This window comes from Buteo buteo, chromosome 1 (assembly GCF_964188355.1).
Source record: "Buteo buteo chromosome 1, bButBut1.hap1.1, whole genome shotgun sequence".
NCBI classification, from domain to species: Eukaryota; Metazoa; Chordata; class Aves; order Accipitriformes; family Accipitridae; genus Buteo; species Buteo buteo.
Window position 1 is genome coordinate 19,384,285 of NC_134171.1, and position 25,542 is coordinate 19,409,826.

The window sequence follows — 25,542 nt, forward strand, 5'->3', positions numbered from 1 at the left end:
ATAAGTGATTTAACACATTTGAGTACTGAGAATGTTAGACTTGTACCTGTATTCAGCCGATACACTTAACTAAAATACCCGAGTGACAAGTCTGAATTAGGTAACCAAGTAGCCAAGTATGTACAATCTAATTCCATTTGTTGCTTAAAAGTTAAGTTGTGATATCAGTACTAGATTATACAGAAGCATTTTTTGCTATTTAATACACGTGGTTTTAGCAAAACAGGTATCAGTACTGGAAACTGGTAAAACCCCAAGCATTACTCTGCAACTACAGCCTCAAATTTGTCACAGCAGCAGCCGTGACACAGCCCAAAATATGACCTTGTTTACATTGAGGTGTCAGCAGTTTAAGCATAAAAACTATACTCATAAATGACAAATAATCTATTCTATAATATTTCATTTTACATACATACATTTCGATCTTGACACTAATTTTTGTAATTATATTGCAATTAAATTTAGTTTAATTTATCTATAACTTATTTTTCAAGGTTTACATTATTGTTAAAGATTGCATGTTTTAGCTATATCTACTGCAAGAATTTACATGCTTTTAAAAACTGATAACCTTATTAATATAGTTCTGGTAGTGAAACTTTTTTTAAAAAAAAAAACACAGATGCTGTATAGTATTGGAGAAGATTATTCTGCAAATTGTCACATACGGGTAAGTAAAAATGAACTTACAACTCAAAATGCTCTCTCAAGAGTCAGCTTGTACAGTGACATTGAACCCGAAGACCCCAATTTTGCATACTGATCATACTCTTAACAGATTATCCCATTACCACCTATCAAAACACCTGCACTATTATTATTCCATGCTGTTACAACTGAATGAGTTTTCACTGGTATGTACTGATGACCTTTGCAAATTGGCACACATTGTCTGTGAACATTCATAACCTTCTCAATTACAAATGATTAAAAAAACCCCAAAACACCATCCCAGTCAGGTAATGCTGAGGGCAAAATAGAGTATTATCAAGAAACATTACCAAGTAAACTAAAACTCTGTGCAAGTGCATTAAAATAAGCCACAGACATCTAAAAAGTTAACTTATGCAGCAAGTACAAGACAATGATGTTGGAGTAAACAAGTCACCTTGTTTACTCTCATTAAAATGTAGCTGCTTTATTTCAAAGAAATTCTAGGCCTTATGCAATTAATTGAGCTATTTGCATTGTCTATTTCGGACACCAAATATTTTCTTTAGTAACTGAAACTCACAAGCTTCAGATACCAAAGTAGTAAAATCAAGATGACATTCAGTGCAGTAATCTTTAAAAAAACCCAACAAATAAGTGCAACATTGAGCTGCTGGGGAAAATACTATTTATTATACATTTAAATACAAATTTGAAATGTGTTGTGGACACATCTGCAGGGTTACTGTTAAAAAAAAAATAATGTACAGAGTTATGTTCTGCATTTCTCAAAACTGATGCTTCAAAAAAATTTTCACAAAATAGCAAAGAGTTCATCTTTGTAAGAACAGCAAAGATAATAAGGCGTACAATCTTTTGCTTGGCAGATTATCTTTGTTCCCTCCCTGCATAAAGTACCTAGAGTTTGTAAACAGTCTTTAAAAGTGTTAATAGCTTTAAGGAATGTGTAATCACAGTTCACATCCAGCAATGAATTATAATGCTACACAGTAGTTTCGTGTTTCCATAACCCAGTTCTAATATTACCAGTACTGTCTGCAGTGAGCAAGGGTCCATCCTGTCCACTGCTTTTAAGCGGTCCATTCTGAATGGCTAAATTTAAGCCATAAGATTTTTGCTGGTTTTCAAGTTCAACTGCTATTGGTTTCCTTAGAATATCTTTTTTGTTGTTGGTAGCTACTGTTTTTTCAGTATTTCTGCTACTTTTTGGAAGTGTACTGCAAGCATCGCTGCTATCTTGTTGGGACTGGTTATACTGACGTTCTCTATATGCCAAATAGGCTCTTCGGCTCCTTGAATGCCCTTCGCTGTTGCTTTGTCGACTTTTAGGTAGGCCATTTTGCACACTTCCTTCCACACTTGTGGGAACATCATATGCATATTCCCTCAATACTGCAAGCCTGCTAGCACGATGTCCCTTGCTTCTGTTCTTATGATGCCGACTTGGGTGTCCGTTTGTCCGAAACTGTACCTCCAAGGGAGCTACATGCATTTTGATATCATTATCCACCGAATGTTCAGTGAGACTGTTATCAAGCTGGGGACCTGTGTTCAATGGCAGAGAGGTAGGGTGGCACTGAGCTGCTGCAGCTTGTAAATTAGTTAGTTTACAACCTTGAGAAGAATTTTTTAGGCTTGATGCACTTTTATTTGTGCATGAAGATTCCGCGCTACTGTTGGTGCACTTAGGGGTCTCTCCATTGGTTCCACTGGAACTGGAGGGCTGAACATTTACTTGCACTGAATATGTACTCCTTCCAGGGCAGCAAGTTGTTATCCAAGCATGCCTGACATCTTCCCTGTTAACGCAATGGTGCACCATAAGAAAGGCACTGAGGCTTAAACATGTTGCCCCAAAAAAACAGCTGAAGATCAGGTCCATGGGATAATACAGGGAAACTGATAGAGCTCCAAAGATCCACAGAGCAACATACAAGAGCAAAGTAAGGCCCACTCCCAGCAGCTGTGCTTGAAAGCTGTGCTCGTTCTCCAAAGCAGATGTGGAAACCAGTGACACTGACAATGAATCTTGATGAGCCAGTTCCCCGTGTTCATTGGTAGCCAGGCGCTGCTGTTCCTCAACAGGTTCCTTAAGTTCGTATTTACGTTCAGGGTGACGTTTTAGTTGTATGAATATGCTGAGAAAATACATACAGTTTATGAAAATTATAAAGCTAGCTGGTCCATAAAATGCTCCTAAGCTAGGTTCCCAAGTCATCCAGCAACTGGAAAAAAAAACAAACCAAAGAATCAAAATTAACATCTCACAAGTCACTTACGCTTTATCAGTTCATAATGATACCTCCAAATTATCTCAGCTGTGTTACATTTTCTGGAAGAATAAGAATTAATTGCAAAGAGTACTTAGAAAAGCAAATCCATGAAACCTTATGACAAAGCTCTCAGTTACGTGGTACTTACTAAGGAGCATTAGGTCTGCTGCCATAATTTCGGATGTTTGCTGCTGCTGTTATTCCACAAACTATGATAGGGATCCCTCCACCAATAAGGTAGAACCTAAAAAGTAAAGCCAGTATATCAGTGGTTGCTTAATGGCAATGGATTTTATTCAGTCACCATGAAGGAAATGCAAACTTTCCAGGATTTATTCAAGTTCTTTAAGAAAATAAATAGTGTGAATCAAGTTTGGCCTTTGGCAATATCAATTTTTTCTAAATCTTCCTCGCTACCATTTCCCCCCTCCCCTGTTGAAAACCACCTCTCTCTCACAGTGGCTCACCTCCCTCGCAGGCACTGAATGAAGGTATACACAGTTAGACGGAAGAAGCAAAAGCTGGCAGTCAAAAGTTGTAAACTGCTGGAAGAGAATATGGAAACTTAGAAGGAAAATAGTAAGTGGTATGTTTCTTGTTCCAGAGATGATTTGCCTAATATTATGGACACTGTGTTCAAAAGATCAGCCATAAGAACTCTTGTTACATGGGGGCTTTTTGTGTGGAGGGGTTTGGGTGCTGGTGTTGGTGGTGCTTTTATTTATTCATTTTTAATGGACTCTGTAACCTCATAGTATATACCTACTGCTTCCCTGTGGTGGTGTTAATGAAAACTGCACGCCTTCACAAGGACAAGGGATATGTTTTTGGAATATCTAACTTTTCATTCCAAATTCTATGAATTCACATTGAATTCATTAGTAGCAGATCAATAATTACTGACAATTGTTCCCATTAATGGCACTGTCCTGCATCTTATGCTAGTCCAGTCCAGATTCAGATCAGAACACACAGTGAAAACTACTACTGTGACATACAGATGGGTAGTTTTTGTCAACAGGAGACACCTATTCTGATGGTCCTGGACCTTTCCACTGCATTTCAGATTATTTACCAGAAGGTACTGCTGTCTCACTTGAGACACAAAACAACAGTCTAGAACAAATTCTTTCTTGGACGTCTAGGTACACTAAATATATTACTTAGTTGCTGAATTCTACAAAGATCAAATTTGATCATTGGTTAATTCTGTACATTTATGCAGCAATCGGGAACTGGCCAGATGAAACAGATCTTTGTGGCAGATTTTACTCTATTTATCTTTCACTACAAATTACTAAATCGCTGCCTCAAAGATGCACCACTACTCAAACATGAACAGATGGGTGAAGCTGGTTCTACACAAGGCAAATTGTTACTGGTGGCAAAGTGAAGCAATATGCCTTGTTTGCAGCCATAGTTCACTTTGCTGTATTGAAGGAACAAGTTTACAACCGGCCTTGAACCATACCAAGGTATCAAGTACCAACACACACAAAAAAAGCACGCACTTGTGTGTCGCCGTGTCTAAGTCTTCAGTGATTCCTAAGAATCAAAATTACAAACCAAAACTATCACGCAACAAGGAGCTGTATGAACAGAACAGTAACTAAAAAACATATACAAAGCATGCTGAAGGAGATGCAGTAATATTAAGATTTTGGGGCAGAATGCTGCACGAGCTAAAACTTTTCCATAAGTTCGATCATAAAGAGAAAAACAAATCTAATGACATAGGTACACAAGAGATGTTACAGTAGTAACAGAAAAAAATTTAAATAGTGAAATGTTGTGGTTTTAAGTAGAACATTCACTCAATAGTTGTATTATAGAAATACAAATATTTGTATTTATTTTAAATAAAATTACAAGATACAAATATTTGTATTTTTTATTTCATGGTTTACATGAAGTATCCCATTATTAAGGTATTCAGCAAGGTTCTTTGTAAAGCAGTTATTTTACGTTAAAAAAAATTGTCTAGTTTGGAGTCTGCTGAACAAAATACCATTTCTGCACGACAAACTCCATTTCCTTGTTGTGATTGGCAGCTGAGGACCTCAGTTATTTTTACACTCTCTTGCCTGGCATGGCAATGCAATATACTTGGCATAAAGTTTTTCACAGTTAAGAAATTCCAATCAGTGCCAAGTGTTGCATTATCTTCTCAATATGGCTACTGTGAGCCACAGCAAACCTCCCCTCTAATGTCTATGGCGGCCTTCTGAGGAACACCAGATCCATTTCAAAGTCTTTTTCCACCTTGTTCATGATTTGTGACAAGGTCCCATTAGCACACTAAATGAATATCATCATCACCAACAAAATTCTCTCACATGCACTGACTTTCCTAAAATAAAGAATAAAGCTTATCTACAGTAGAGGGGAAGGAAGCTTAACAGGTATGAAGTCCACCTCCAGAAAATACCTACAGGAACTGAAGATCAGCATAAATGTCACGTCTACCTATCATCTGCAAGGTGGACTTCTTTAAACCCAAAGAACACGAAGCAGAATAATTTACATATGGCAAATAAGGAGAAAAATGAGTACCTACATACATTTATCAGGGCTTTTTTTTCTGTTGCAAAAGGCCCTTTTTAATTCTGAAAAGGCATATGGAGGAGGAATATAAACAGCGTAGAGGCAAACAGAGAATGAATTGTTTTGTCTCTCTAAATTCAAGAAACGGGGAGCCTGATAACAGTAGATCGCTTGTTCCAAACAAGCAAGAAACTCTTCTGTAAAACTTTGCCCTATGCCACTATGGATAGTTCTGTTTCAAACATAAGTTTAAAAGAAAAGTGAATTAAAAAAAAAAAGTCCTTCTATGGCTGTTCCATGCAAAACCATCACACATCTATCTGACTGAGGAAATCCCTGATCTGCATGAAGTTGGACACCGAGAAAATCTGAAAAATATGAAGCATGTTTCCTCTGTTCTGATACTTGTCTCCAGAGTTACTGCCGTTGTCACAGATGAGGTGTCCAGATTTGAAATGGTATGTACATGTTTACATCTATGCAGAGCTGAGCCTATGAGGCTGGTAATTTTACTGTAACATTTTCCAAAGCAAGAACTCTATGACAAATGTACAAGAATGAAGAAAAAAAGGGGAAAAAGAGGAAAAAAAAAAAGAAAAAAAATCGCAATAGAAGTTAAAAGGGCTATTCAGTACCCTGCTGGAGGGCACAGAGGTGGTGATGGGTATGATAAACAACAGTGAATACAACAGATTTACTTATTCTTAAAAGAAAAATAATGAAAGCTAAGGAAAGCAGAGACAGCCCTTACGTGGTATAAATATTAAACTTCTACCTTACCAATTAAATATTTCTATATGCTTGTATGTAATACTGCAAATTTTAGTTGATGATATTCAGAAAAGCATTTCTGATTTTCTGCAGTCTCTGTACTTAAATCAAGCTTTCTAAATATTGGCCTATAACTAATCAAAGTTAATCAACTTCTGCCACCTTGTGGAGAATTTCAGCATAGCAGTTTTTAATTAATATTCAGAGGCTCAGTAAGCTACACGAACAATGTCGATGTTTTCTATTAAAAATGTTTCACAGAGTGAATTTCACAGATAATTAGTTTGTGCCTTTTCAGTGATTTAAGAAATAAAAATTCCAAGAGGAATGCTTCACAAAGAACACTATTTTCCTTTCATAATGAGTGATACCTATTTTTCAAATTATTTGCAAGCAATCTTTGGAAAACATATTCAACTTCATTTACTTAAACTGCAGTGTTTTTTAATTGTGTGATAACACAGTTCTCCAAATTCTTTCTTCTATGATAACTTAGTGGGAAGTGTTGCTATCTAAAGTCCTAATCAAAGCACCAAGGGCGATGCTGAAACACTACCAATTTCTTAATTTACAAATCGGGAACACAGCACTGTAACAGTAAAATGCTAAGACCAATCGTCCTTCACCTCATCCTCCTTAACATAATGCTGAGGAACAGAAAAATCTGGAAGGAACTTTACAGACCTGGAAAGAAAATCTTTTATGAAAGGCACTTGCAAAAAACCAGCAGTGACCAGCTACATTTTTCTGGTCAGAATATAAGCATAGCAACCTGGGAAATAATGAGTTGCAGAAACAAACAATAGGCTCACCTCAGCATTGGTCTGGGTGGAGGAGGTGGCTCATCAGGATCTTGACATCTTTTTGCTTTTTTGGTTACTTGCTTGTAAATATTACGAGATGTCACCCCCAGCCACAGTACTGTCGCCAGAGTGGAATAATGGAGAATTATCCCAACCTTAAAAAAAATAAAATAAATGAACCCCCAAACATTTCCATTTTACCAAGTTAAAAAAAATTATTTAACACGCAACTTGCATAAAGCCTGAATTTTCAAAACCTCTTTCCAAGAAAAGAAAAAACTCTCTTATTTTACTATGACAGTTTTAAATGCCAAGTCATTGTTGTTTTCAAAAAAGTAAAGTATATTATGCAAACCCATCTCCCCATCAGTTGAGTCTGGAAAGGCTACATAGCTGCAGTTGCCTCTGCTGGAGGGAAAACTTAATAATGCAGGAAGAACTTTGGTTTTAAGTTTACATATCAATCATACACTAGGAAACTGTATTTCGCAAAATGCTTAACTCTTGAATATCTGTAATACAAGACATTTTAATTGAAACAAATAAGGGAACAGCAAGCTAAACATTGTGGTAACTACACAGCAGCTAATATAGACAGCTAAGACTCATCAGTGATTTTAACACAATGGAGGGAAAAAAAAAAAAAAAAAAGAAGTGTCATACTTTAGATATTTAACCAGCCCAAACATTAATGCAAAGTCAGCCTCACAGACTGACTGGGCACTACTGTTAAGAAAATGGTTCTCTGTCAGATCCTTTTGCATCTGCACTATTTTATAAACTGAACATTGTTTTCTTAAAAGAAGTTCCGGGAATTCCCAAGTCCCTGTGGTTTTGTCAGTGAAAGGCATGATCTGGTCGTCCTGTATTTCCTTACTTATAAACCAACACCGAGATGAAGTGACTGCAAGAAGTAGGTTTCATGTATCCCTTAAATGATAGCACATGTGCATGGAAGAGGTGACACTTCAGTTTCTGTTAAGATGACTGGGGGTGGGTTTTTTGCAAGTTTCAATCACCAGTAAAAGCACAACTGTTAAACAATCCAACCATATCACGGGATTTTTCTTGGAGGATTACTGTCTCCAAGGCAAGAAAAAAGATTACAGTTTCTTAAACTATCTCTTCATCTCCATATTGCATGTTTGTGTGTGCACACGCATATGCATGCACACAGACTAGCATTCTCTCTATATTTGTAGGAGAAATATCAGGGACATACTTTATTGCAACACTTTCAGCCATCAGCATAGTAACTACTGTAAACCAACAACGAGGGGCTGGTGGGGAATGTGAAGCTCAAGGGCAGCCTTGGCTGCCGTGACCATGAAATGGTGGAGTTCAGGATCCTTAGGGCAGCAAGAAGGGCGCACCGCCAGCTCACTACCCTGGACTTCAGGAGAGCAGACTTTGGCTGCTTCAGGGATCTGCTTGGAAGAGTACCATGAGATAAAGCCCTGGAGGGAAGAGGGGCCCAAGAAGCTGGTTAATATTCAAGGATGACCTCCCCCAAGCTCAGGAGCGATGGATCCCAACAAAGAGGAAGTCAAGCAAAAATGCCAGGAGACCTGCATGGATGAACAAGGAGCTCCTGGACAAACTCAAACACAAAAAGGAAGCCTACAGAGGGTGGAAGCAAGGACAGGTTGCCTGGGAGGAATACAGCGAAATTGTCTGAGCAGCCAGGGATCAGGTTAGGAAAGCTAAAGCCCTGATTGATAGAATTAAATCTGGCCAGGGACGTCAAGGGCAACAAGAAAAGCTTCTATAGGTACGTCAGTGATGAAAGACAACTAGGGAAAATGTGGGCCCTCTCCAGAAGGAGACAGGAGACCTGGTTACCTGGGACATGGAGAATGCTGAGGTACTCAATGACTTTTTTTGCTTCAGTCTTCACTGGCAAGTGCTCCAGCCACACCACTTAATTCCAGAGGGCAAAAGCAGGGACTGGGAGAATGAATAACTGCCCACTGTAGGAGAAGATCAGGTTTGAGACCATCTAAGGAACCTGAAGGTGCACAAGTCCATGGGGCCTGATGAGATGCATCTGTGGGTCCTAAGGGAACTAGCAAAGGAAGTGGTTAAGCCACTATCCATCATATTTGAGAAGTCATAGCAGTCCAGGAAAGTTCCCACTGACTGGAAAAGGGGAAATATAACCCCCATTTTTAAAAAGGGAAAAAAGGAAGGCCTGGGTAATTACAGGCCAGTCAGTCTCACCTCTGTGCCTGGCAAGATCATGGAGCAGATCCTCCTGGAAACTATGCTAGGGCACATGGAGAAAAACGAGGTGATTGGTGACAGCCAACATGGCTTCAGTAAGGGCAAATCATGCCTGACAAACTTGGTGGCCTTCTACAATGGGATTACAGTGTTGGTGGATAAGGGAAGAGCAATGGACATCATCTACCTGGACTTGTGCAAAGCATTTGACACTGTCTCACACAATGTCCTTGTCTCTAAATTGGAGAGACATGGATTTGACAGATGGACCACTCGGTAGATAAGGAATTGGCTGGATGGTCACACTCAAAGAGTTGCGGTCAATGCCTCGATGTCCGAGTGGAGACCAGTGAGAAGTGGCATTCCTTGGAGGTCGGTATTGGGACTGGCGCTGTTTAACGTCTTTGGCAGTGACATGGACAGTGGGATTGAGTGCACCCTCAGCAAGTTTGCCGACAACACCAAACTGTGTGGTGCAGTTGACAACGCTGGAGGGACCTTTGCAGGCTTGAGAGGTGGGCCCATGCAAACCTCACAAAGTTCAACAAGGTTGAGTGGAAGGTGCTGCACATGGGTCAGGGCAATCCCAAGCACAAACACAGGCTGGGCAGAGAATGGATTGAGAGCAGCCCTGTGAAGGACTTGGGGGGAGTTGGTTGATGAGAATCTCAACATGACATGGCAGTGTGCATTTGCAGCCCACAAAGCCAACCGTATCCTGGGCTGCATCAAAAGAAGTGTGATGAGCAGGTCGAGGGAGGTGATTGTCCCCCTCTACTCCGCTCTCACAAGACCCCACCTGCAGTACTGCGTTCAGCTCTGGAGCCCCCAACATAAGGACATGGACTTGTTGGAGCGAGTCCAGAGGAGGGCCACAAAGATGATCAGGAGCACCTCCCCTATGAAGACAGGCTGAGAGAGTTGGGGTTGTTCAGCTTGGAGAAGAGAAGGCTCCAGGGAGACCTTATAGCAGCTTTTCAGTACCTAAAGGGGGCCTGCAGGAAAGCTGGGGAGGGACTTTTTACAAGGGCATGTAGTGATAGGACAAGGGGTAATGGCTTTAAACTGAAAAAAGGTAGATTTGGATTAGATGTAAGGAAGAAGTTCTTCACTGTGAGGGTGGTGAGGCACTGGAACAGGTCGCCCAGAGAGGCCCCATCTCTAGAAGTGTTCAAGGCCAGGTTGGATGTGGCTTTGAGCAACCTGGTCTGGTGGAAGGTGTCCCTGCCCATGGATGATGGGAACTAGATGATCTTTAAGGTCCCTTCAAACCCAAGCTACTCTATGATTCTACGTAAACTCAAACAAAAAGCATTATGGAATATTATGGTGAGGGATTAGAAACTTTTATAAGTCACTGGATGGAAAAAGAAAACATTTTAAAAATTTCACTGATACCATTCCAAAGTGACAACTGTTAGTATACTGAACCACTGCAATGGAATTAGAGATGGCCAAATCTTAGAAGAACAAATTGTGATAAAAGAGGAGTCTCAATAGTGATGTTTGTTTAGAGAAAGCATGGGTCTTTGACTTGAAACACTTCTCTCTCCCTCCCTTTACATTATAGTGAGCAAATAGAAATAAATATTTTAATACCTGTGGAAATCAGTTCTCACACAGTCTGTAAAGGCCACATACAGCCTTATAAAACAATACAATAATAAGTCTCAAAAATAAAACAAACAGGTAAAACTTATTCTTTTGTGATAGCATTTTGGGCAAAAAAAATTCTGTTGCACTTCTGAAATACTTTTCCAATTTTCAAGTAATAAACTAGTTTTATCTTCATGGCTGGATGAAAACACAACAGAAATTTCTAAGGTAAAAAAAGAAATATTGATTTTTTTGTCTAAATTTTATATTCTGATGAAAACGCCTGTACAGTACCACTGTTCTGTAGGAGGCAAGGGCGGCCTATACATATATAGGAGTATGAAACTGGTAACTGATTTTTTCAAGTGTTTGCATGCTTACTTACTGCTTGGCAAATGCTGGCATTCCTGGTCTGAGTTATGCCTCCAATAAACATCACACATGTCAGGAAAATATGAAAGCTCAGGTTAACTAGCATATGCCAGCTTTTTACACTGATCCTGATCACACTGTTAAAAGAAACAAATCAGACAAAACACAGCTGCATTATTGTCTTTCAGAAACTAGCAAGATACACTTGTGATAAATGAGATACAATTACTGTTAATGATTGTTTGACTACCACGTACTTTGTAATCAAATATAATCTCTGGTCTTCATCACAAGAAATTAAAACACCCTCCTATTAACTAGCTTTATACAACTATTTGGGGCCTGATTCAAAAATTTTAGGCTGCAAGCTTTCACATCAATAGAAATGTAAAAGCCTGAACAGTTTGTTAAATTCTACCATCATCCTTGAGTGGTCTCTTCTTTCATCATGAAGCAAAAGTGAAGAATCAAAGAGATACATGGTTATGAGAGCTAAGTTGTCATCCTCAAGAGATGAAATAGCTACTTGCTTAACTGTTAGTTTGCATCAACAAATTTTATAGGAAGAAAACCCCAAACCAAATGCAGATTACTATATCATGTTCCTATCAAAAAATAAAAAGTAGTCCTAAGCACTATGAAACTAATTTTTTTAGTCTAGTAATTTTGATTCATACCTGTGATGGTATATGTAACTGACTATGATCATCAACAAGCACATTAGCAAAACCATGGCAGTGGCATAAATAACTGGATGCAAAAGATCAGCTGGCTGTGTATATAATTCAGCTCCTGTCAAGTCCTGACAACAAAAACAAAATTAACATTAGTCCACCTTATGTCTTCATTTTGTGGGGGCAGGGGGAAGTAGAGGAAACACGAAATAAAGAAGTAACAGCAACCTTCTGAGGAAAAAAAAAAAAAATCCCTTTCCCCCACCACAAACCCGACTCTCCAATTATTTATTATCTGATGTTCCAGGCTTTATTCCACAATTATGTGCTATTCTAGCTGACGTTTATAAATGCAGTCACACATCTTATAGAACACTTAAACTTCATATATGCTTGAATATACAGAGAAGTTAGCAGCTTATAGACACGCACCATTTTCTTTTTCTTAAAATACTTATATAGCATGTAGAACAACTGTGTGTTTCAGTTATGATTATTATCTTCTGTAAACAACCCCTAGGGCATTGCAGAAAGTGGCCTCAGCAAGTTTGCAGATGATGCCATAGACTGAAGAAACTGATCAATATATTGGAGGATATTCAGAGGGATGTTGGTGAGCCAGAGAAATGGGCTGATAAAACATCATGAAATTTAGCAAAGAAAACATGAAAAGATCTGCATCTGGGATAGAACAACCCCACGTGTGCAACAATACAGGCTGGGCAAGGGACTGAATAGAAAGCAACCAAAGAACCATTTTAGGGTACTGGCAGACAAAAGTTGACCACAAGTCAGCAGTGTAGCCTGCAGCCCAAGGCCACATTTTGCTGTACTAACAAAACCACAGCAAGCAGGTGAACTGATTATTCCCTTCTGTTCAGCACTATAAGACCACCTCTGCAGAAATGCCTTCAATTTGAGGCTCCCCAGTACAAGAAAGGCACTGACATACTGGATGAAGTCTAACAGATCACTGGGATGATTAGCAGGCTGAAGCACACACTGAGACTGAAAAAGCTGGGTTTGTTCATTTTTAAGAAGAAAAGGAAGATGGGACAAATCTTATTATTATATTGAGCTATACCTACTGGGACAGTATAAAGAAGACTGAGTCAAACTCTTCTTGGAGATAAGCCATGAAATGATGAGAGGCAATGGACATTATCAGCAGCATGGAAAATTCTGGTTAGATACAGGAAAAAATTTCTGATGAAAGTGGTCACATACTGGCCAGAGAGCCTGTGTAATCTTGGTCCTTGGAGATACTCAAAGCTTGACTGAGTATGACCTGGAGCAGTATGATCTGATTTGTGAAGCTGATCAAACTTTGAGCAGGTAGTTGGACCAAATGACACCCAGATGTTCCTACCAGACTGTTATTCTATGATTACTGCTTCACTGGAATAGATAGTTGATATCTCAAATAGAATTCAACAGCTCTTTAGCATCGTTCTAGTTTTCTGAATCCACCTGTCAAAATGTTACTCAAGGAGTAAGCATGAAATAGAACCTTGGACTGTTAAAGCATGGCAGTATTTCAAATAACAACTGAGGAGTGACATTTTCATTTATTAATAAGAAGAGCAAGAAAACGTAGTTCTGTTTGGATGCTGTTACAATTTACTAGGGTTCTATTTCCATAATGGTAATGAATGGAACTGAAATAAAAAAAAAACACCCAAAACAAAAACAAACTTCAGTACCTTCCAGCACAAAATAAAACAAATTTGCTTAACTAAGATTAGTTGAAAAATCTATTAAAAAGAATTTTTCAGAACAGACAGGATACAGAAAATTCTCTCACCTATGATTCTGAGTGAGAGTCACTCTTAAACCTCTAGAGTTGGCAAAGTTCCAAAGTGTGCTGGGAGGAAGGAGAACAAATTTGGCATTCACAAAGAACAGCAGAACATCAGGAGGGAGCTTCAGTTTGTTTTGAGAAAAATCACAGTGATATACAATCTGTTTTTAAGGTTAAGACGGGTAATCTGATTTCATGGACAGGAGAAAAGTTCTTGAATTGAGGCTTACAATTAAATTAGAGTCAGCAGTCTCTTCACTCCTTCAATTGCTCTTTCATTAGAATATAAATTTGTTATTCTGAACTAACTCACCAAGCTCATTTCAAACTAATTTCATCCGATTGCCAGTTTGATTTTTATGTATTTGGTTTTCTTTGGCACCTGGAAAAAATACTTTGAGAAAGATCATAAGATATTATGCCTCAGGCAGCCAGTGTCATCTGATTTCAACACTACCTGTGGCCTGGTTGATATCCAGCTGGAGATCCCTAGGAACCCACTGCTGTTACAAGCATGAGCAAAAGTGTCATCACACATATTCAGTGAGTATCAGAGAACAGAAACTGTAGGAGAACTCCTGTTGCTGCTTCCAGATTTGTGACAGGTAACAAGATGTTCTCTTAAGTTCACACCAATACATGTATGACAAATGCTACAAAATCACAAGATTTACAATAAACTTCTAAGATATCTGAGAAAATTCAGCAAGCCTAGCCTAGCTAGCAAAGGCCTTGACCCAATACCCACTAAATCCATGGAATTCCTACCGATTGCACCAACATTTTTATCAGACCTACTAAAAGGAGTAAGGGGAGCTAATAAAGTTATTTCTAAGCTAAACTAATCCTAAATAATAATTTAATAAAAAAAGACTGACAGTAAAACAACAGCAGAGATGATATTAAGAACAACACTGGGGCATTTATAGCCAACTAGAAGTCTGTTTCTTCTCAACTACCATTGCTGTTTTTTTTCCTTTGCTGTAGGCCTATAATAATGAGATTTCAGCTGAGTATCCTGGTTATCTCTTCTATTATTAAACAGTGCTTAAAATGATTTCCAAATAAATACAAAGTTTTATAACTGTATCTTCCTAAATCACCAGATTAGAAAACTAGGCACTCAGTTATGGGTTTCCTTATCAGAGGGGACTTTACATTACGTTCTGAAACATATAAAGACAGGTCAGTACATTACAACCTGATTTCTTCTACGTACATATGTACTAAAGTAGACTAAAAAGGAGTGAAGTAACACTGGTTAAGTCATTCACGATCCAGCCAGGATGATGGAATATTGCATTCAGGTCCCTCCTGCCACTACTGTTCATGCACTCAATGTTAATGACAACTGCTGAATTAAAAGCCAAACTTCTAAAACTGAACCCAAAATAATTTCTTGTGAGCCTGGGACCAGGAGCTAGACTTTCACAACACTATGACAGTCTACAAATGAAATATGCTATTATTGCTTTTTTACTTAACATATGGATAGGCATTATGAAAACCTTTTTCAGCAGCTACTTAGACATCCAGAGCTTTTGCAGTGTATTAACTGTGTGCAAGGAACATCTAACAGATGTACATTACTCTGTCCTCCTCCACCTCTCCCCTCCTCTGCAGTCCCTACAGCCTAACATTTTGGGAAGTAGCTAAATACTTAAAGAACACCAGTTTTGAGCAAGCATAGAATGAGAGCCACTGGCAGAAAAGAAAGCAAGCTGCCCCTTCCTCAAACTTTTTTGATTTTTTGACTGTCAACAGTTCTCTATATAACTCACAATAAGATATTGATATAATCTTACCATGTATTAATTTAGAAAGTCATTTACAGCAGCAGATTGAATATGCTCTTCATTTTTCTTCCTCCAGATGGCAGAAATGTGACCAATTTAAACCATATTCTCTCTTTACACCCATACTACACATACAAATGAAGTATAATTCTGTTTTAAAGAATGCTGTTATGTTTTAGGAAAGGATTATATATTTTTAAAATATCAAAGAAGGGAACTACAGGATTATAACAGTTTGAAGTAATTTAAAACAGTACCTTCAGAGGTAAAGTGAAAAGTTGCTCTCTTTCAGCTCTTTTAAGAAGCTTGGCATGTAAGTCTTAATTTTATTTATGTTTAGCTTTTCAGTATTCTACTATTTAATTCTCTTAAGAGAAAGATTTTTGAAAATTTGAGTTGCAAAACAAAAATTGCAACTTCTCAGGTACTGATCATCATAAAGGAATCCTCTTTCTTCCACATATGATTACATAAAAACATATATTTAATTCTACCCAGATCACATTAACTACAACAAAACCCATACCAAATTTACACTTATGTTAACAATATTTCCTAAACCTCTTACAATTTCACTCGGCTTCCTACTAGCCTACCATTTTCATGTATCACATCTTATCATTTAGCATCTGTATTGATGACTGATGAGAAATGTAGCAATCACCATCTGTAAAAAGGGAAGCCTCCCAGGCCAAACTTTGAAATGAAGAGCTTTGGGAACAGACAAAGAAGAAATCCTACTTCATAACTGTGGAGCACTAAAATAAGGTGTCTTGCTCCCTTCTTTAACTATCACTGTATTTTAGAACTGGTTAACCATTTTATTGACATTAATATGCTGAGACTAGAGTTCAGATACTATTCTTTAAGCAATATTTCAAAAATATTTTGGATAGTAACTGTTTGATTTTTTTTTTCCTTTTTCAATTGATATTTTCTGGTAACAGACCTACATACCAGAAAATGAATGAATAGCTAATTTGCAGTGAAATAACTATCTCTGGTTATGGATTTCAGTGGAAAAAAACCCCAAAACTAGGAAAACACTCCTGTCAACAGACAAAGCTAACAAATTTGATCTAACACAGAAAAGATAGGTTTTTTTCAACTGTTACCATTCACTATTTTAAGCTGTCATTATTAGACTAAAGTTCATAAAAGCCCATTTGATTAAGTAGCTCATTAAAATGGCTTCCTATAATATAGTACTTTTCATATGAAAATTCTTTTGTATCTAGTATATTCAGCAATTAATTCTGCTTTGACACATTTCCACTTAAACATCATCTTACATCAACATTTACATCAACACAAGCAAAAACTGAAGATTTACTTCATATGTCTAGTTTTATGTGAAATGGAACACGGGAATGCTCATTTTCTTTAATGCAAGAAAAAAACCCAACAGAATTGCATTCTGAATATTTTTAAGTTCCAGAAAGAGACATGTAATTCCAAGTGTCATACCATTAAAACGGCATAGTTGCTGAGGGTGTAGCACTGAATGGTAGTAATATTTTCATCAGACAGAAGAATACGACAATCATCAGATTTCCATCCCCCTTGTCCGTTCAGAAGATCAAAGTCCCACTGAGCTGCAACAGCATCTGCTCCATGCGCAATGCGCCGCAGTGTCACATTTATAGGAACGTGGTGACTAGCTAGGTTTAAACCATCTGTTACAAAAGAAATGTATTTGCACATAAATTTCTCAACATGTAACACATTAGATGCTAAAAACCTCTTATTAGATATACACTAGTCGAAACAAAGGAGTCAAAAATGTTTCTTAAAGATCATGAAAAAGTAATACTAAAAAACAAACCTATCTTCGCAAGAATAACTGGTGTTACAACTGTACGACGTTTCCCGTCATCAGCCAGATTTGTTGAATTTCCTGTTGCTGGAAAAAGCTTTCCATTGCGAAATGCAATAAGCTGAAGCTTGTAGACAGATTCATCTGCTGGTCTGATTTCTCTTTTTTGCTTTTGGGTGAAAAGGGAAGCTGGCAACTGGATAGAAGCCTCTACAATTGTGTTCTAGAAAGAAATAGATTTTTAAAGTTTTAAAGAGAAAATTAAATTCTTTACAGAGATTAAATTAGCAACTCCTCCAACTGAACAGTGTCAGAGATGAATGCATTTAGCAGACTATGTATTGTGACAAACCTATTTGATAGTGTTTCCAAGTAATCCATGATAAAATAGTTGAATTGGGTTACTAAAGCCTTAACACTTTTTTAAAAAGAAAAAAGACAAAAAAAAGTTAAGATTCTGTAGTTATCTTACTTGTTACAGAGAGTAAAATTGAAGTTAGTATCAGTAAACTATTACAAGAGTTTTCCAGATTAGACTATTGGCAACTAGAAGCGGCAACCAAGACAAGCAGAAAAAGAAATGTTGTAATTGTGCATTAGTACCATTCAAAAGGAAATGCTGTATACAAACATGTTTTTATAACTTGTATATAAATTATACATGGGTAGGGAAGCATGCATGCAATTTCATAGAATTACATAAATACAATTTCAAACATACACCCTGAAGTAACGTTCAAGCACATTAAGGGATAAAAGCAAACTGGTATGTTGGGCAATGTATCTGAAAAAATACTTTTAAAGAATATGAGGAAGTGTTTCCATTCAACACACACCCACAAATATAATTAATCTTTCAGGTCTGTTTTCTAATTCATGCTTAATTACAGTATCATTCTGAGCAGAATATTTCAGATATTTAAGGAGACTGTTAATATCTGATTTAGTATGTAATGAAGGTGAAAATACAGCAAAATAAAGCCAAGTATTACTATGAACTAGGGAGCATTTTGATTTCCATACTTATGAAAAGGTCTGAACGCATCTTTCAACTTAAGATGTTTTAATAAAGAAAACCACACCTACTCATTAGAAACTGTGTCCATTAAGAAAATATTCTATAATCAAACTCTATTACCATTTGTCACTAATTATCTCTTGTTACAGACATTCTGGATTACATAAAAATACTACTTTAATATTAGAAATTAAGAATATTAAGCATTTGGAAAGCAAGCTTATAAGACACTATTACAAAGTCAGTAGGGAAACAATGAGTATCTGACCTTTAAAGCCAGACTTGACAGTGTATTCGAAACATTGCACTTAAAGCTTAATTGTTTATCTAGATTTCCATCTGGATCTCTTCTCCCATAATCACTGAGTCCTGTACGGTCTGATGTAGCCACTTTCTGAAATACGGTGCACGTCATCCCAGTGAAACCAGCAGCCTTTATTACATAAGCCTCAAGAGCAATATTTGGAGAGTACTGTGATGACAAAAATCAAACATTAAATAATTTTACACACCACAGGAAGAATAATAAATAATCTTAAAGGGATTCCTTGCCATAACAGAAAAAAACCACACAGAAAACTGTTTCTGTTTATCTGGCAAGGATAAATCTGTTCAGATTATTTCTCTTCTCCCTACAGAAATAGTAGGCATTTCAGATAATGCCAATATCTATTAAGAAATATAAAAAGCTATTGAAACTCAAGAGCCAGCAAAATGTCTTCTAAATAAATAAATTTATACTTACAGTAGAATAAACTTGAGCTCCATTAGCAAGCCGATACATAGCAATTTTCTGTAGACACTGTACAATTCTAGTGCAAGCCTTGGCTTCCCTTTGTGCCATCCACAAAACACGTTCATCAGCTAACATAATGTTACTTGCTATGTCCACCATCACATCTCCAAGCTAACAGGGAAGAGAAATAAGACATTTTATATCTTTGAAAGCGGTCATCAAGTAGGATCATTATCAGAAAATACAAAGTGACTTGTCAGCACAAAAAGCAAAAGGAAATTGATTGTTCCTATTTCAATCACTGCGTGTCATGTTGAGATACTGAAATACTCTGACTCTGACATATACCTCCATCCAAGAAAACTGTAGTGCCAATGTAATTTATCTGTTTACATTATACTTAGAAATCAAAAACATGAGAAATACAGGTATTTCATTAAAAGCAAAGAATGTAATACTCCATGCTTTATTGTACTAATTATTTAAAAGGACTATTTATAATCAAATTCAAACCTAGAATCAATAAACTGAACTATAAATCAACAATAATACAGTTTGTGTATATGGAGGAAGATAATAAGAAAAGAGTAATACAAGCAAAAATTAGCATGCAGCCTTTCTGCTTCTCTTCCTTTCACTATGTCTACCTTTTCTTTGATGCCTTCCTTGCTTGCCTTCAATTTTGCATGAACTGTTTTAGGTCACAGGTTATACATGAGAGACAGCAAATACCCATAGGTACCAGAGCTGCTTTCAAATCACCAATTACATTGTTGTTAAGTTTAAGCTCACACTCCCCACCCTGTCTTCTGTATGACAGACAAATACAACTGTAAAAGGAATTCATTTATTTAGGCCACAACTCTGCCAAAATTAATGGACCAAAAGTGAAGGTGCATGTATTTTTCTAGTTGAATTCACTGAACTCCAACTCACAGTGCCTAAATTTAGGGACTGGAATTTTCTGCTTAGAGACAGGATGGGGTAGGGAAGACATCTCCTTTACCATCCAGGCTTCCCAATCCCTTTTCAGAATATTACTAATACGAAGAGAGAACAGTAGTTTGTTGTTCTTTTTTTAAATCTTTAAAAATAAATGCAAGAATGGGAATATAAAAATATTAACTGTTTTAAGAACTATCTCTTAGGGACAGAAGCCACAGTCAATAAACGTTCTCAACAGCTAACAGAGCCTCAAGAAGCATTTGCAGGCTGTAGCCCTTTTCATTAAATTCTCAAGAACAAATGAAAGTTAAATTACTTGAAGATGGTCATTATGACTTATTCCTACTTGAAAACTGGTAACGTTTTACACCTTAACAAACGGTGGTTTTACAATAAAGTATCAGTATTAAGATCCTGAAGTCACAGGACTGAAGTTGTTTCATACTTTTAAAAAAATACTACACATTATTCTTTTGCCTGCTTATCAAGGTATGCACAAGTTTTTTCAACTGCATACTAACTTAAGACAATCTGCTAAAAACTTTCTGAACATTTGTCTTCAGTTTGTTTCTTCTTCTGACATGAAAAAGCTATTAAATGAAGCTTTTAATAATTTATAGCATTTATCTTTCAGAATAGCCACTGTAGCAAAAACTAAAGAACTGACAATAAGATGGTATAAGTGAATACAGTATCAAGAAGTTTGGTGAGTAATACGCTAATAAGAAATAACTAAGTCTTATTAATAGCCACTAAAAATAATTAAATTGCAGTCCTGTTCCTTGAATATATAAGCAAATCAAAGGTTCACTTCAAATCAAACCAATTAAGACAAAAAAATACATTGCCTAAGACCAAAACTACCTATGAAATTAACTTAGATTTTTTCATATCATCTATTACCTTCAAACATGACAAAGTAAGGCCAGATTGTGTCACTCTACAGGCAATAAAACACAGCTGAGAAAAGAATATCTTTATAACACAACAAATCATGCAGCAATCTAAAACACAGTCCTATTTTTGTCTGGCTACAAAATCAGCCATTTAATGAACTGCTTGTATAATTCCAAAATACACCAAAAAAACCCCAAAAAACGCAAGCTGTGATTGTAAAAAGGAGATTTAGCCTGAAACTTCTCCAAGGCATTCTGCAAAGAATTACAACCAGCATTTATGGTTTTCTGAGGGTGGATGGGGAAATTTGGCTTTTTTTTGCGCAAGGTTAAAATTGAGGCATTGTGGTTTCCAACTTCCCAACATGCACTGTACAGTGAGATCAATATAACCTCTGTTCAGCAGTGAAACAGAGAGTTCCTACCCACTGGCGGGACTATTCAACCACTTGCATTTTTCTCCCCTCTTAGAGCGTTCTCTAAGATTTTATTTTAATGTCTTATCTTATATCCTGCAAGATATAGGAATACTGAAAACCTTAGAGATACAGCTCAATACTGAATAAAGACAGCCTACCATGGTGGGAGGGGAGAAGATAAGTCTTGTTTTATTCATTATTGAGAGGATCTCTGAGGCTTTCATTATTTGTCTTTTTACATAAGAACATACCAATGAAAACCTGTGTGACCCACTCCATATTAAATAAAAACAGACTTACTGTACCTATCTCCCTGCTCCAGTGCTGACCAGAGGTGTTACTCACATTACAGGTCCAGTGAATGCTGGATCATCTCAGCGCGAATGCAAAGTCTGTGACCATGGGTCAGCACTTCAGGGACCTACTAAACAAACAAAAACATGGAATAGAATCTGATAATCCACTAACTCAGTGCCTGTATCTAATGCTGAGAAGGTTTCACCACTCAGAATACTTAAGGACAAACACTTCGATTATCTTTAAAGTGATGGCAAATTATCCAGTTACCTCTTTATATTTTTCAGCAAATCTTCCAAATTTCTCTATCATTTCAGCCACAAAAATAACATCCATCTTATCAGAAAAATTTGCTGCTTCAACGGTGTAAGCCAAGAGCTGTCTTGCTGTTGCCACTGCATTAGTAAGGTTGAGCGGCATCTACATAGAGAAATATAAGCATTTTGAAGAAGTGAAAATTAAGTACAAGATACAGGAAACACTTTAGCAATTAACAAATAAGCATTTTGTGAAAGAGGATAGCAATCTCCATAGGGATCACAGTGTTTTAGGCAGCCAGGGACTACCAGCTTATCTGTTAGCAAAAACACTTCCTACAAGCCAGAGAACCAGCATTTGTACCTGCAGCCAGAAACTGGGTTTTGTCCTGTTGCCCTACAAGGGAGAGAGGTGCTGCACGAAGAAAAGGGGGGGGGGGGGGGAGTACTGTCAAATGCCTGTTTTCCTTTGCACCAGAGCCTAGGCATGGCAACACAAAGCTCCTAAAATATGGTATTTTATAGCATGGTAAGCCAAATAAATTCAAACACACCACTGCTGTAGCATTCACTCTTCTGTAACTCTGTAACTGGAATGAAACACACACAAAAACCCCACCAAGATAGATCCTCTCTCTGACAAAGCTCATGATTTCATTCCTGAAACAAGTACCATGCTGAAAAATTCTTCACTAAATAGTATGCAAAATCAACATGCCTGAGCTAGCAGGGACCAAAAATGGGAAATTTCACTTAGTACAGTGGAACACTGTGCAAATGTTATCAGCTTATGTTCAGATGCTGTTTATCCATGATAATCCAAAATGTCCCATCTCTGTTTTTTGGTGTACAGATATCTGGTCTGCCCTACTGAATTTGCAATGTGCCACATAAGCACAACTACATGTTTGTCCCTGCTTGTCTTAGCACTTCTACATAGATTTAAATGCAATTAATGGAAGATTTTTTTTTCCCGAAACACTGAAAGTCATGTATTTAAAGTGTAAATAAAGTTCAAAGTCATAACACACACTGAACAAAGTCAACTTTCAAATTCAGATATTCTGTATAATTTCTTTGAACTTTCTTTAAACGTGAATTCCTTTTCACCTAAAACTATACCTGTACTATACACAAACAAGAACAGTGAAATATAAATGTTCTTGTATAAATGTCACAAAAGTTTCACTCCATTTTAAACTTAGACCTCTACTTGATTTAAATTGCTTGGCAGAGTTCTAATGTTCAAAACAAGATTTCTACTACCTTAGTGTTCAAAGGCTCTAAAGATGCTTATAATGTTATAACATTTAATATTCGTCTCAAAGAGACAATAAATTTCTGTGCAGAATACTGCTATAAATTCCAGACCTAATACACATAAAAAGAGGAAGGCTTTAACGAGTAAAAACAACTCCTAAAACCAAAACATGCCACTTATCCCTTTAAAGAAAAAATAAATTTGAAACTTCTATTTCAGCATAGCATACCTGCGTGTGTATATTTTTAAGCAGATAACAGTAAGTTATCTACTTCACACATGGAAATTATACTTCTACTTCTGCTTTTTTGAAGATACTGATTTGACCCTCACATTTTAAACTTCCTAACACAAAGTTGGCAACATTATTCCACAACCTGGTAAATGTTGGCTAACTAAAAGCTATTCTAACAGGCTGAAGCAATCTAGGCTCCTGAGCAGCTGCAACTCTAAAGTTGGGCTACACTACATAGGCAGGAGTAGCATTGAGATGTTACAGGCCTTGCAGGAAAACATGAATTCCCAGGTGAGGAAAAAGCAAACCAGCAGCATCAAAGCTCTCAATAAGCAAACAATCAACCTTGCTGTGTCCCACAAAGGGACAACAAAGGGATCCCTGGCATCACCTCCCACCTGCTAACTAGTCATTAAGCACCACCAGCCCTCAAACATGCTTGTGACCAAGCCACAGCATGCACCTCTAGTGCTCAGAATGTAAAGCAGCAGAACACAAACAGTTACATCAACCCCTAAGTTCATCTTGGGCCAGAACAGGCAGTCCTTTCCCTTTCTGTCCCTCCCACTCTTTCCGCCTTTTTTACACCAGTGCCCACTGGTCCTCAGGGAACCTGAGCAGCAAGATAAAAAGCTATGTCTACATTAGCAAGTAATTGAACACAGAGGGAGCAAGTCAGCAATATGCAGTTCAGTGCTTTTCCCTCAAACTAGATTTAGCCCAAGCCACTGGACATCAGGAGTTCACTATGTATATAATCTAAGACATCCAAAGGGCAAAGATCAGTTTAGATCCTGATTGTGCCAGTCAGGGGCTGTGGTGCTTCTGATACACAGTGTGAAGTTTTCTCTAAAATAACATGAGCTTGCACATTGAAACACTCCAAACACAGGCAACACACAGTAATCCTACCCAGAGGTCAGACAAGCATCGTGGCCCATGTTAAACATGGGTGGCACTACCAACATCAACTCAAGTGGCATTGCTGTATTATTGAAAAAAAGAAACAAAAAAAAAACCCCAAAACACCAACAACCCAAACCATCGCACCAAAAAACATTCTTGTATCGCCATAGTTTCACCTGTTGCATTGATGCTAGTGATCTGACAGTACATATTGGAAAACATCAAGCTTAAACCAGAGGTTCAAAGCTTTATGGAGTATTTTACAATACAGCGCCTACACGTACAAGGTTGGGTACATCACTGCAGAACAGTGTTTGTGAAAGTATGTGTTAATTAGAGATAAGACTCAAAAGGAGTTTGGAGGTGAAAAATTCTGTTTCATAGCTACATTTAAAATCTAGAATAATCTCTTGTATCCTGCTAAGTACTAGCAGATTAGAGAAGCCTAGTTAGTACTCACTACTTTCACTAGTTAACTCTCATTGGCCACATATCGGTCTATTAGATGTTTACAGCAACAGAGGCAGAGCAGAGTTTGACTATTCTCTATTATTATAATGGAAATAGCTGTTCTCCATTACAACTTCAGCCTGCCTTGTTTCTTTATAGCATGTGGGCAGGACAGTGCATCCAGTTGACAAGAACTATCATGACAAGTACCGTTTTCTTATGCTTCACACAAGTACACCAAAGAGTTAAATATTCCTTACACTTTTAATCTGGGTGCGCTCAAAATAGATATTAAAACCAAACTCTTAACATAAACCTACAAGTTCTGTTGTTGTACCTGAGGCATGTGTTCATAATAATTCATCTAGACCACCAATATTACCAGCTTAAAAAAAATGGAGAAAGACTTTTGAGTTTTTATTTTCATTAAAGAATTTGATTTTATAGAAATGTACAACTTACCTGATTGAACATATAAAGAACTCGAGTGACATCATTTGCATATTGGCACCTGGAGTAGTCCTCTTCTGCCCAGTACCCTCCTCTGTCGCATCTGCGCCAGGCTCTTCGCTCATCTTGTGAGTTGCCAGGATATATCCCACTGCCAGCAGAGTAACGTGTACACAGCAGGTATGCTGTGATGCCTGCCAATGTTCTAGGCCACCTGGGGAGTCAAAGGCAAAAAAAAAATTAGACAAATTTACATGACAAGTAAATAAAAGGATTAAGCGCTACAACATGAAATAAAGAGACACTCAAAACTAAGCATCTCTAAACT

At 37.4% G+C, this 25,542-nt stretch overlaps 1 protein-coding gene across 1 annotated transcript in view; it reads right to left on the minus strand.

The window, feature by feature from the left end:
• Positions 1–407: 407 nt before the first annotated feature.
• The window catches only part of ADGRA3 (adhesion G protein-coupled receptor A3), a 64,544-nt gene continuing 39,409 nt past the window's right edge, over positions 408–25,542 (minus strand). The window contains exons 9-19 of the mRNA XM_075023854.1: positions 25,227–25,428; positions 21,926–22,075; positions 19,108–19,269; positions 18,631–18,834; positions 17,354–17,567; positions 16,996–17,204; positions 11,935–12,059; positions 11,271–11,394; positions 7,076–7,221; positions 3,097–3,192; positions 408–2,900 (exon numbers count right to left, since the gene is read on the minus strand). Coding sequence (XP_074879955.1) covers positions 1,658–2,900; positions 3,097–3,192; positions 7,076–7,221; positions 11,271–11,394; positions 11,935–12,059; positions 16,996–17,204; positions 17,354–17,567; positions 18,631–18,834; positions 19,108–19,269; positions 21,926–22,075; positions 25,227–25,428 — 2,875 coding nt within the window. The 3' untranslated portion in view covers positions 408–1,657. The remainder of the gene's footprint in view (positions 2,901–3,096; positions 3,193–7,075; positions 7,222–11,270; positions 11,395–11,934; positions 12,060–16,995; positions 17,205–17,353; positions 17,568–18,630; positions 18,835–19,107; positions 19,270–21,925; positions 22,076–25,226; positions 25,429–25,542) is intronic.